This window comes from Macrosteles quadrilineatus, unplaced genomic scaffold (assembly GCF_028750875.1).
Source record: "Macrosteles quadrilineatus isolate MER2022 unplaced genomic scaffold, UCM_ALF_1.0 Scaffold_1__1_contigs__length_201487025, whole genome shotgun sequence".
Lineage (NCBI taxonomy): Eukaryota > Metazoa > Arthropoda > Insecta > Hemiptera > Cicadellidae > Macrosteles > Macrosteles quadrilineatus.
The window spans coordinates 21,715,493-21,728,079 of NW_026542594.1; the positions used below are offsets into that span (position 1 = coordinate 21,715,493).

Below are 12,587 nucleotides of genomic sequence, written 5' to 3' on the forward strand. Positions count from 1 at the left end.
ATTATTACTTTCTCCCCCTACACCTATATGGAGAAAGTATTGTTTTCGTCAAATTTTCGAATTTGAGTTTTGAGTGGATATATCCGTTTTGGGTCCCCCTGGACCCAAAAATGTGGTTTTTAAGTGATGTCTGTGTGTGTGTATGTGTGTTGGTCACTCTGGATGCTAATATATTATAGGTATATTATATAATATAATATATGTTTAGGTTATAGCTACAGACCACACCTGTAGTCCGATTTTGATGAAATTTGGTATGTAGGTACTAATCTATGGTATCTCTAGGTTTTTTTCATTTTTTAGAAATTCTGATTTTTAATGTAAATTTTCCCATAAAAACCAATAAAAAAACGGAAAAATCAGATTTTGTCAAAAATGGCTCGAACAGTTTTGATGAATTTTAGTATGTTGTAGCCCTTTAAATTTTGAACAAAATGGTAGAACTCCCATTTCTGTAATAATTACGGTTCAAAAGTTATTGCAAATTATGTTATTTTCCCATAAAATAAGAGAAACTCCTATTTTTGAAAGAAACCGGTTTAGATTGAAATTTGTATGAGGTAATACTTATAATTCAAAACAACATAGTGCAACCCCCCATTTCCGTAAAAATTATGGTTCAAAATTTATTGTAACTTATGTTATTTTCCCATAAAAACCCATTTAAAAAACGGAAAAATGGATTTTTGAAGATAAACAGATTCTAATTGAAATTCTTCTGTTATACAAAATAGTACATCCCTTCATTCCTGTTAAAATTACTGTTCATATGGTAATGACACTTTTGAGATTTTACCTATAAAATACCATAGTTGCTCTCATCGCTTACCCATGAAAATGGTTGTTGACAATCTAATGGGAGAAATTATGTGTCAGATTGCTGATACCGTTTATTTTTACGCTGTGACTACGGGTTTCAACGTAAGATAATTAATTAAATGGCTCTACATCTTTCACTTAATTCAACGAACAGTTAAAAATTATGCTCATAAAAAAATAAATATAATGACTAATTTCATAGTCTAAACTAACAGTTTTCAACTTCAACTTTTGTCAAAAATAAGGCGAAGAGATCATTGTACTTGTCTCTGAGTGTACAGACAATACCTAAGTGTTCAATATTATTCTCCTTGAATATAAAATGGGAATTTGTTGGTAATGCAAATCGGTATTGGCGGAAACGAAAGGAATTGAATAACGCATGGCGAAAAATTGGGCAGGTGCAAAGCTTCTGTGAGCTTTGGCCTTGTGTGGTTTTGTATATGCAAAGTAAAAGACTTGAACTTCTCCCACTAAGATAGTGCTTTGATGAATGAAAAGTGTTTTAGTGACTTTTTAATATAGGTAATATGATTGATTAAATAGTAGTATATACTGTATTAATATCCAAATGTATTACGCTAATACTGTAAGGTCTCATGGTAAGACCTTAAAACTGGACAGCGTTTTCCGTCTTTATGTCCCTAGAGGAAAAAACACCTCGAATTCATATGTAACTTGGTACATACTGAAAACCTGCGTTGGTTCAAACGAAACAGCATGATCGGGGTTGTATGTGGTAAACATTGGGTTTTTCTACAGGGTTAGGCAAAAGTCTGGAACCCCCAGTTAACTTTTTAACGCGTTTCAGTAAGAAAACCAAACTCGGCACATATTTACAACATAAGAAATTGTACTTTTTCGTCAAAGTCAAAACTTTGTCTCAGCCCTCTCGATGGGGTATTTTGGGGGCAGCCCAAAATTTTCAATGTAAACACCTATCATTTTAAGGGGTGTATCAAGAGAAATTGAATGGCGCAAACCAGAGGTCAATATCGCACCCCTAATCGAAATGGCAGGAATTTTAATTTAAGATGAGCAAGCAAGATACAGTCTGGATACCCCCAGTTAAATTTATAACGTGTGGCAGTGTTTCGGCATATGTTTACAACATAAAAAATGCACTTTTTCATTAAAGTTAGAACTTGTACCTGGCCCCCAAAATGGGGTATTTCGGGGGCAGTCTCAAATTTTCAAATGTAAACACCTTCGTGTAACCCCTCATTTTAAAGGGTTTCTCAAGACAAATTAAATGGTGCAAACTAGAGGTCTATATCGCACCCCTAATCAAAATGGCAGTTATTTTGAAATATCTCGTATGAACTTTTAGCGAATTTCCCTATAGGGAAGTAGCTATTACCGTAGGTCTCATGGTAAGACTTAGGCCCGGGACCGATTTACTTTTTCATTTTAATGTCCCCAGAGGCCAAAAACACCATTCGTTCAAATTTTTATATATGTATATATATATATATATATATATATATAGGTATATATATAGATTTATATATATATATATGTGTCCGTGAACACGATAACTTGAGTAATTTTTATCCGATTTTGATGAAATTTGGTTTGAAGGTGTAAGGCGGGATAAACTTGAATGAGTTCGCGATCCAGCATGATCGGTCCATGGGAACAGGGTTTTATGGGGGGTTTTATGGGGTAAAAATTGGTTTTTCTCACTTTTTACCCTCAAAACACAAAATTTCCCAATTTTTCTCTAAACCTTCTTAAAGAGCTTAAAAAAACAAACAATTCAGTATATCAAAGTGTTTGTGTACGGTTATTGGTTACGGAGAAAACTAAAAAAATGGTAAATTTAAAATTCCCATGTTATTCTTATGGAGAATATTGTAAAATGTTGTAGTTTGTTTGTTTATGGATATATTTTGATCAAACTTGGCAAATTTATTTATTTTATAGTAAGCTATCAATATTTTACTAAAAACACACTACTTTATTAGTTTCCTTGTAGCAGCAAACCTAGGTACTCGTTAAACCTAATGTTATTTAAATAGATCAATTGAAAATCAATTCGGCCAAATGGAAATTCGCTTAGACGGCAGGTTTGCTGCGGCGGGGGTATTTAACAGGTTATAGCAGGAAAACTAAACTCAACATACCTTTATAAAAAAAAGAGAATTCACCTTTTGGTCAGTATTAAAATATTAATTTTTACTTTCTCCCCCTAAACCAAAGTATATGGAGAAAGTATTGTTTTCGTCAAAATTTTCCAGTTAGAGTTTTGAGTGGATATATTCGTTTTGGGCCCCCCTGGGCCCAAAAAAGTGGCTTTCGAAGTGATGCGTGTGTGTGTGAGTGTGTGTTTGTGTGTACAGAGCTAGGGACTACACCTGTGGTCCGATTTCGATGAAATTTGGTGTAGAGGTTCTAACCCACGGTATCTCCAGGTTTTTTTAATTTTTTTTTTAGAAATTTAGATTTTTAATGTTGATTTTTCCATAAAAACCAATAAATAACGGAATAATCGGATTTTCTCAAAAACGGCCAGAACGATAAAAAAAAATTGTATTTTATAGTCCTTTAAATTCTGAAAAAGTGGTACAAATCCCATTTCCGAAAAAAATATGGTTCAAAAGTTATTGTAACTTATGTTATTTCCCTATTAAAGAAAACAATAAAACAAAATTTGGGGAAATGCTGGTTTTGATCAAAATTAATATGTTATGGTCCTTATAATTATACAAATAAAAAAATAACAACACCCCATTGCTGTAAAAATTACGGTCCAAATTTATTGCAACTTTTGTGATTTTTAACTATAAAATATCATATTTACTCTCACCGCTTACCCATGATAAAGGTTATTGACAATCTTATGAGAGAAAGTTTGTGGCAGAATGCTGATACCGTTTAAAGTTAACTGAGGGCGTCCAGACTTTATCTTGCTTGCTCATCTTAAATAATTAAAATGGGTGCCAATTAATTCAAACCATTCAATTTCTTTTGATAAACCCTTTAAAAGGCCGGTCAACCACAGATGCAGTGTTAATGTATTCAAGATACTTTGGATGCGATGGAGTTGAAAAAGAGTGTTTGCTCCAAGTTCTTTGATCTCTCAAGGGCTTTTGACACTGTGTCACGTCAATTGTTACTTAGAAAACTAAGATTTTTAGTTTTTAGTGATAGCGCAGTTGCATTGATGGAATCATATCTATGTGGTAGAAGTCAGGCAGTGTTCTTTGACGGTGTTCTGTCGGGTTTGGTGGAGACTCATCATGGCGTTCCACAAGGGTCGATCTAAGGACCTTTGTTATTTATTATTTATGTCAATGATATGCCTTATAATTTACAGAATGATTGTGTTTCTTGTTATATGTATGCTGATGATGTGTGTATAAATTTTAAAACTCATAAGGACTTGCAGAATGGAATCACTGTTGGCTCTGTTAATACAATGGTAGACTGGTGTAATGTTAACAAACTATCTTTAAATTTAAATAAAACGCAAGACCTGAAAATTTCTTATGCTAACACAGATTCTCATCAACAACCTGTTAAATTTTTAGGCATCTTAATTCAGAGCAACTTGAAGTGGGAATCACATATAGAATTTGTAGCTGTTAAAATATCCAAAGGTATGTTTATATTAAGAAAACTAAAAAACTTTGTTTCAATGGAAGTTCTGCTTACTGTTTACTATAGCTACATACACTGTCATCGTACCTATGGTACCATTCTTTGGGCTAATTGTGGTTATGTAATATCTTTATTTGTGTTGCAGAAGAGAGCTCTTAGATTAATTGCTGGTGTTCCACCGAAAACTCATTGTAAGCCCATTTTTAGTTGTTTATCTGTCATGCCTCTTAATTGTATATATATTTTTCACTGTCTTATGTATTGTAAAAAGAACTTAAACACTTTGTCTTCCCACTGTGATGTCCATAGTTATAAGACCAGAAACTGTGCTAAACTAAGAAATTATTACTGTACTTATAGTATTACTCAAAAAAGCTTTAAATATTCCTCGATTAAGTTATTTAATCATCTACCATATTATATTCAAGAGTTACCATTAGATAAATTTAAAATAGCTGTTAAAAATTTGTTATTGAAATACTGTTTTAATGACTTAGATGAATATTTTGACAATTGCTTTGACCTTTGAAATGTTTTTATAATTTACATATTGACGCAGCCTATACAGCATTGTATGATTTTTGTACATTGTTGTCTCGGAATAAAGATTGATTGATTTGATTTGATTTAGAGGGGTCACATGATAGGTGTTTACATTTGAAAATTTGGTGCTGCCCCCAAAATACCACATTTTGGGGGCTGGGGCAAAGTTGTAACTTTGATGAAAAAGTGTAATTTTCCTACAGTTACCTAACAATGTACATGTTCTCTCACTAATTTGAGAAAGCAAAGTGGCCAATTCGCTCATCAGTGAGACAATGTTAACATTGTCTCACTCTAATTACTTTGTCTCACTCCAGATTTGCAACGTGAAGGCACGAAATAGTGAGCGCGTAACATGAAGGCAACGTCGTATGCGCGCGAAATACGTTGGCAGCACTGGCTGTAAATCAGCTGGTCATCTCTGTTGTACTGTTGTATTTGTCACTTCACGTTAAATGTTGTATTAAAAGTTCACTTCTGTGTAAAAATAGGTTATGTTTCTTCACCAATTTATTTGTTTTATGGTAACTGTAGGAAAAGTATAATGTGCAACTCGAGTTCAAAGTACAATTGCCTCACTCGAGAAACCATTCCTCACTCGCCTACAGCTCGTGAGTAAGGATTTCTCTCGAGTGAGTCAATTGCTCACTTTTCTCACTAGTTGCACAAATAACTATTGTTATGTTGTAAATATGTGCCGTGTTTGGTTTTCCTACTGCAACGCGTTAAAAAGTTAACTGGGGGGTTCCAGACTTTTGCCTAACTCTGTATATTCACACTTAAAACATACATTTTGCAAGAGCATAAATAGTTGCGGAGAAAATTCCAAAAGACCTAAAATTTATATGTTATTCTTATGGAGATTGAGTAAACTGTTTGCTTGTTCATTGAGATATATTTTTCATTATTTTTCTAATTTTAAATTTCACAACAAAAATGTACAACCTACCCTAAGTAATGGTTAAACCTAATTTTATTTAAAAATTCAATGAATATGTCATTTTAAGGGTGTTTTGTGTAAATATCCCATTTAGTCAAATGGATATCCGCATAGTCTGCAGGCTTTCTCCAGTGGGGGTGTTTTATAATTTACGTAGAGGGCTGTGGATGATTGTTTTATTAACAATTAGCTACATGGTTAGTACATGTTTCTGGGAGAGGTAAAAATGAAATTGTGACAGACAACATGACAGAATTTCAGGGAGGTGAACAATGCAATGAAATTACTAAGACTTTGGACAGTCAAGTTACGGTAGGTGTTGTTTAAATTAAAGGCAAGACAGATGTCTGTAACAAACGAATACACTTGTGGTGGAACTTGAAAAAAAACAGCAAGCATTGGTAAAAAATACGTTTATTAATTTTAGTCAATTGTACAGTAAAATAGTTAAAATACAATAAATATTTGTTACCGACAAATAGCTTTTCAAGGTGTTTTCTCATAAGGTTATTTTTAGCGCGTTATGAAATACTTTTAGTGTATGTTCACAGTCTTTTGAATATAGGCTTCTGTATTTAATTATTTAACAAATTACGTTGTATTGAATCAAGGACAATCAGTATTTTTACTGAGCTGAATCGTTAAGCAAATTTTATGACTTTTGATGCGAAGATTAATATTTTAATAAATAAAAATACAATGATTTTCATTTTAGTTTTTTTATATATATACCTATATAACTTGATATACAATTAAATCAAAAATAAATTTTTTCAGTGAAGAGTATTATTCTCTCCTTATAGTGAAGAAAAAAATTTATTACATTATAAAAAAAAACAGTACACACACTCTGGATAATATATCTTTCATGTAAGTTTCACTGTACCTTTCTGTTTCTCTTCCCCTGTAGCTTATATTCAAAGGAGTATTTGAATTAAAAAAAATAATCAAAAATTGAATATAAATTATTGATTTAAATTTTATTTTGTTTACTTTTACTTTTATAGATAACGACGATAAAAATTCGTTTCTAACGACAATTTAGTTTCTAACGTATTTCCTAATAACGTTATTTTTGCACCCGATGGAATGGAAATAGTATAATTTAAAACATTAGTCACTTTCATTAACACATATGCATTTGCTGTCAGTTCCGATAACACAAATGATAAAACTGAGGAACTCCAAAGATATAATCCACCCACGGTGAAATCATCTTGTTTGATCATATATAGGTTTGGATCTATTTTATATCCTCATGCTTACATTTGAGCATTATAGATTCTTTCGAAGGACTATTATTTACAGTAGTGATCAAATCAGTTACATCTGTACCAAGTCCCAAAACCTTGGAAATGGGTTAGTCCTTTCCCAGGACGTATTAGCGATTTATTGCTCAAGCAGTAATTCAATGCAACTCTTTTTAACTTGACCTTGAATTAAGTACTTGTGACGTTCTGCTGTTCTAGAAATGACGTAAAAAAATACTTCCTCTTATACCTCAGCCTGCAAGATGTACTGTTATACATTTATTAGCACCTTTTCTTAATACAGTTACGCCAAAATGTCCTATACTTTTATACCTTAGCCTGTATGATGTTTATTCACTTTCCTTATTAAGCAGTAACGCCAACATATTCTTTTACTGCAATTCAGCGAACAATCCAGCCTATACCGTATATCGACAGTCTCCTGAACAAGCATCATCCCCAATAGTCCCATGTACTGCTACAGTTTATGTAGGCCCTTGCCCTCGTCAGTCGTACAGATGACTGCTACGTGCAAGAGCTGGAGGTCCTGGTCAGTCCAGCCTATACCGTATATCGACAGTCTCCTGATCAGGCGTCAGCCCCAATAGTCCCATGTACTGCTGCAGTTTATGTAGGCCCTTACCCTCGTCAGTCGTACAGATGACTGCTACGTGCAAGAGCTGGAGGTCCTGGTCAGTCCAGCCTATACCGTATATCGACAGTCTCCTGATCAGGCGTCAGCCCCATTAGTCCCATGTACTGCTGCAGTTTATGTAGGCCCTTGCCCTCGTCAGTCGTACAGATGACTGCTACGTGCAAGAGCTGGAGGTCCTGGTCAGTCCAGCCTATACCGTATATCGACAGTCTCCTGATCAGGCGTCAGCCCCATTAGTCCCATGTACTGCTGCAGTTTATGTAGGCCCTTGCCCTCGTCAGTCGTACAGATGACTGCTACGTGCAAGAGCTGGAGGTCCTGGTCAGTCCAGCCTATACCGTATATCGACAGTCTCCTGATCAGGCGTCAGCCCCATTAGTCCCATGTACTGCTGCAGTTTATGAAGGCCCTTGCCCTCGTCAGTCGTACAGATGACTGCTACGTGCAAGAGCTGGAGGTCCTGGTCAGTCCAGCCTATACCGTATATCGACAGTCTCCTGATCAGGCGTCAGCCCCATTAGTCCCATGTACTGCTGCAGTTTATGTAGGCCCTTGCCCTCGTCAGTCGTACAGATGACTGCTACGTGCAAGAGCTGGAGGTCCTGGTCAGTCCAGCCTATACCGTATATCGACAGTCTCCTGATCAAGCGTCAGCCCCAATAGTCCCATGTACTGCTGCAGTTTATGTAGGCCCTTGCCCTCGTCAGTCGTACAGATGACTGCTACGTGCAAGAGCTGGAGGTCCTGGTCAGTCCAGCCTATACCGTATATCGACAGTCTCCTGATCAAGCGTCAGCCCCAATAGTCCCATGTACTGCTGCAGTTTATGTAGGCCCTTGCCCTCGTCAGTCGTACAGATGACTGCTACGTGCAAGAGCTGGAGGTCCTGGTCAGTCCAGCCTATACCGTATATCGACAGTCTCCTGATCAAGCGTCAGCCCCAATAGTCCCATGTACTGCTGCAGTTTATGTAGGCCCTTGCCCTCGTCAGTCGTACAGATGACTGCTACGTGCAAGAGCTGGAGGTCCTGGTCAGTCCAGCTGACTCAACGTGATCACTTCTCCGTGCTCACACACCGCCGTGTCCACCTTCTGGTGCCACCTTCAATCAATCCAAAGGTTATGAAAAAATAATTGTTGAGTATAGCTGTTAATATCCTGTATTAACTAGAAAATGAGTTTCTTTTGTATTTACGTTTGTTACCTAAAATTTCGGTCACTGTTGGTATAGAAAAACATCGAGCACAGCATTGTTCTTTTTTGAATTATTATCCTCTAAAGCGTAAAGATTTGATTGAGTATTACGGAAAGTAAATAAAAGAAAAGAGAAGTTAAGAAGATTTATTTATTGAGTATTAAAATAGTAAAACTAGCTCCAAAATATGTTGCTATTTCAATTTCCTAACTCGACACAAAGTAGGTAAACGACATAACTAAGTATGGTGCATAACTTAGAAAGTGCATTAATTCACCCACTTTTCTAGTTGAGTAAAAAACTACTAGTGATTAGTTGATGATTTCAATAGTACAGTACTTCTCATTTTATTTATTTATTCAGACCATTTTTCAAGTATGATAAAACACCTCTTGTTTTTGCATCCCAAGAATCAAAATATTTGAAGTACTGTATTGCAAACTGACAAAGAATAAAACTCAATAGAACATAATACGATTTAACAATACAGATGTAAGCAACAATACAGCTTCAGTTATTTGTTATTATTATTTAATGTAGTTTTAATACTGTAGTAAAAATATTTCCCTCATGATCAAGAAATACAAAATCACAATGGTCTTACAATTATGAAATTATTACTCTCTACGTACCTAACAGAGGTTCTCTTGATGAGAGAGTAGCAGGTGCTGTTGTCTGACTTGGGGCTGTCAGCAAACCCTGAAACTATCAAATTACTTGGTCAACAGAACTCCCAGCTGTGGGGATATAGAGCTACGGTCTCTGAGGGACTACTTGTAAATAGTTTAAACATCTTTGCTAGTTATATTGTTTTTGTTCTTAATTCATCATGACATTGCATAATAATTACGCTAAAACATAATAACTAGATTGGTATAATTAAAGGCAAGTGTGTTATGACGTAATTTTTTTTGTTTTGGCGTAAAAGGCGTATTTTTGTCAAATCTTGTGGTAGTGGCTGAACCTTGCTCTATAAACTTATGGTGATAACAAATTTTTAAAAGAAGAAATTTGTATTTGCACTTTTCCTTTAAGTTACATTGACAAATTTTAATTGTTGAAAACGAAACGTATTAAAAAAGACTATGATTAACGCAATGTTTTTACTATTCGTCAATCACAAGGAGTGACAGCTACATGTCCCAAGACGATTGATGAGGTATAAATTAATCTTCGGAATTAATAGTCTCCTCTGTCAACAGTGTCAGTCTTAAGATGTCGCGCAATATTAATCGTTGTAAAACGTATTTTCGTAAGAAATAAATTAAATATTTGGACAAGAATTTTCTGATATTTTTTTAAAAATTACAATTGGAGCAATTTGCTTGGGTAAAAAATTTAAGTCGAAGGTGCCACTACATTGTTGTTGCTGGAGTTTAAGTTACTTGCCTGGATATTTTATTATAATTATGTAACCAGCTCAAGGCAAAATAAAGAACAAATATTATGGTGAAACTATTTAATTTGTCCTGACTACCGTACACTATATCACAACTATATGGCTAGATCCTCTTTTGAAAGAAAAACAAGAGTTACGTCGTTCAAAACTTACTGTACTGTCTAGTAGGGATGTTGGATGAATTTTGCTGTGACTTCCAGGATCGGAAGATACCTCGACGCCCCTGGCTGAGGAAAGGTGCAGTAGATATAGTGTACAGGACGGGGTTGATGGCTGCGTTGAGAGGCAAAACAAACACAGCAACCCAGGCAAACACCTACGAGCAGATAGATGTTGTTATATATAGCAAGGGGCTAGGAGTACTGTTATGGAAGCCGAGTGGTTTAGTGTTCATAAAAAAAGTTAGATACCTGGTTTGATCCCGGACAGGATAGTGAAAAGAAGATAAAAAACAAGATAAAGTTTTACCCAAAGTAGGTTACAGAAAGGTCTTGCATTGTGCCTTGAAAGGTTACAAAATATGGAATAAGTGTTACAAGCATAGATAATAGATATGCTGGGTGGATTATAATAATCGGATTTGAACTAACTTAAATGATTTTAACATAAGTGTATTTTTTTTTTATAAGTTTGGTACGCCCATACCCAATAAAAAGTTATCACCAACAAAACAGGTACTGTCTCTCACCCAGATTACTTTTTGAAGATGGCTGCCTTCTTCATCGATGCACATCATGGCGCCTCAAAGCTGTTTATCCTCTGCCCAATACATGCAGTTTCACTTGTTGACGTAACCGTCTTGGTCTTGTGTAGATGAAAATGATTGTACGCTCATTTTCATCTACACAAGACGGTTATGTCAACAAGCGAAACTGCATGTATTGGGCAGCGGATACGTAGCCAAGCGTTCCGTAATTGTTTCACAAAGCCGTAAATCTTGTGCGTATTCATGACTGATGACTTTGTACTAGTGTAATTTTAAGTAACTGCGAAAATGCGTGGTATCGAGGTACGACTAAGGCTGAACACTGAACACGCCACCTAGTCGAACGTTGAGACTTTGAAGCTTTGAAGCACTGATTTGATGCTTGAACAGTGTCGATGTTTTCGGGATCGACCGCCGTGTATTTAACAATCACCTGTATGTGGACATCAGTATATTTACTAATTTTTAATAATGTTTTTGACAAGAAAAAAAAAGGAAAAATGAAAAAAAACTCTTCGACTGCAGAATCTATAGATCCCTTTTGCTCTAATGTTGTTTATTATCTTCATCTTTGGGCTCTCAGGAAATGCAAAGAAGGCATACAAAATGAACAGGTTAAATGGTTGTATTTCGTATGGTGGAAAATGTTTAAAGCCTTTTGATATTGCAATAAACCGCGCTCGGTGCACTATTTGAAAAGAATTTATCAAAATACATGTTTCACCATATGTTAATATTGACTTTAAGTTATTATTGTTTTGAAACCAAATAGGTCAGAGTTTACCTGAGGAGGCATTGTGAACCCTGCTAGAGAGGCTAGGCCTAGTCCTATGATGGGGACCCAACATGCAGCGTCTGTGGCCACTAGCAACGTCATCCTCCAAGCCATCGCCGACTCTGTGCTGCGGCGATCTCTAAGCAAACGAAAAATGTACTTTAAACATTTTCAAATTTTACACACTTTTACAACTATTTCTTAAATCATTACGAATTATTTAATAACCTGCAATAGGATAAAACTTTCCTGAGAAACTCAAATTTTGAGACATGGTTTCAGTATCTTTTCAGCTTTTTTCCTAATTTGGGCCTGTATTATGGTAAATGAAAGTAAATGAAAAGAAAATTGAGCCATGATTGAAGTAAGGGCAATACAACTTCTGAGGATATACCGAGTTTATGAAAGATATTTCAGATTCACAATAAGGCCAGCTTGAGATAGTTTCTATTTTTTACATAGAATGTGATATTTAAAATACCCCCGCCGCAGCAAACCTGCAGACTTAGCGAATTTCCATTTGCCTGATTGGATTTAAACTAAAATGTCTCCTTTAAAATATCACATTTATTCCCTATTTAAACAGAATTAGTTTAATGAGTACTTAGGTTTGCTGCAACAGGGAGGGTAAAAAAGTTTTTTTATGTAGAATATTTATAAAGGTACTGTGGTTTAGTAAGAAATTAATGTATTTTCCAACTT

At 35.3% G+C, this 12,587-nt stretch overlaps 1 protein-coding gene across 1 annotated transcript in view; it reads right to left on the reverse strand.

The window, feature by feature from the left end:
- Positions 1–8,315: 8,315 nt before the first annotated feature.
- The window catches only part of LOC128995115 (G-protein coupled receptor GRL101-like), a 119,057-nt gene continuing 114,785 nt past the window's right edge, over positions 8,316–12,587 (reverse strand). Inside the window, exons 29-32 of the mRNA XM_054420021.1 lie at positions 11,895–12,024; positions 10,558–10,720; positions 9,638–9,710; positions 8,316–8,912 (exon numbers count right to left, since the gene is read on the reverse strand). Coding sequence (XP_054275996.1) covers positions 8,843–8,912; positions 9,638–9,710; positions 10,558–10,720; positions 11,895–12,024 — 436 coding nt within the window. The 3' untranslated portion in view covers positions 8,316–8,842. The remainder of the gene's footprint in view (positions 8,913–9,637; positions 9,711–10,557; positions 10,721–11,894; positions 12,025–12,587) is intronic.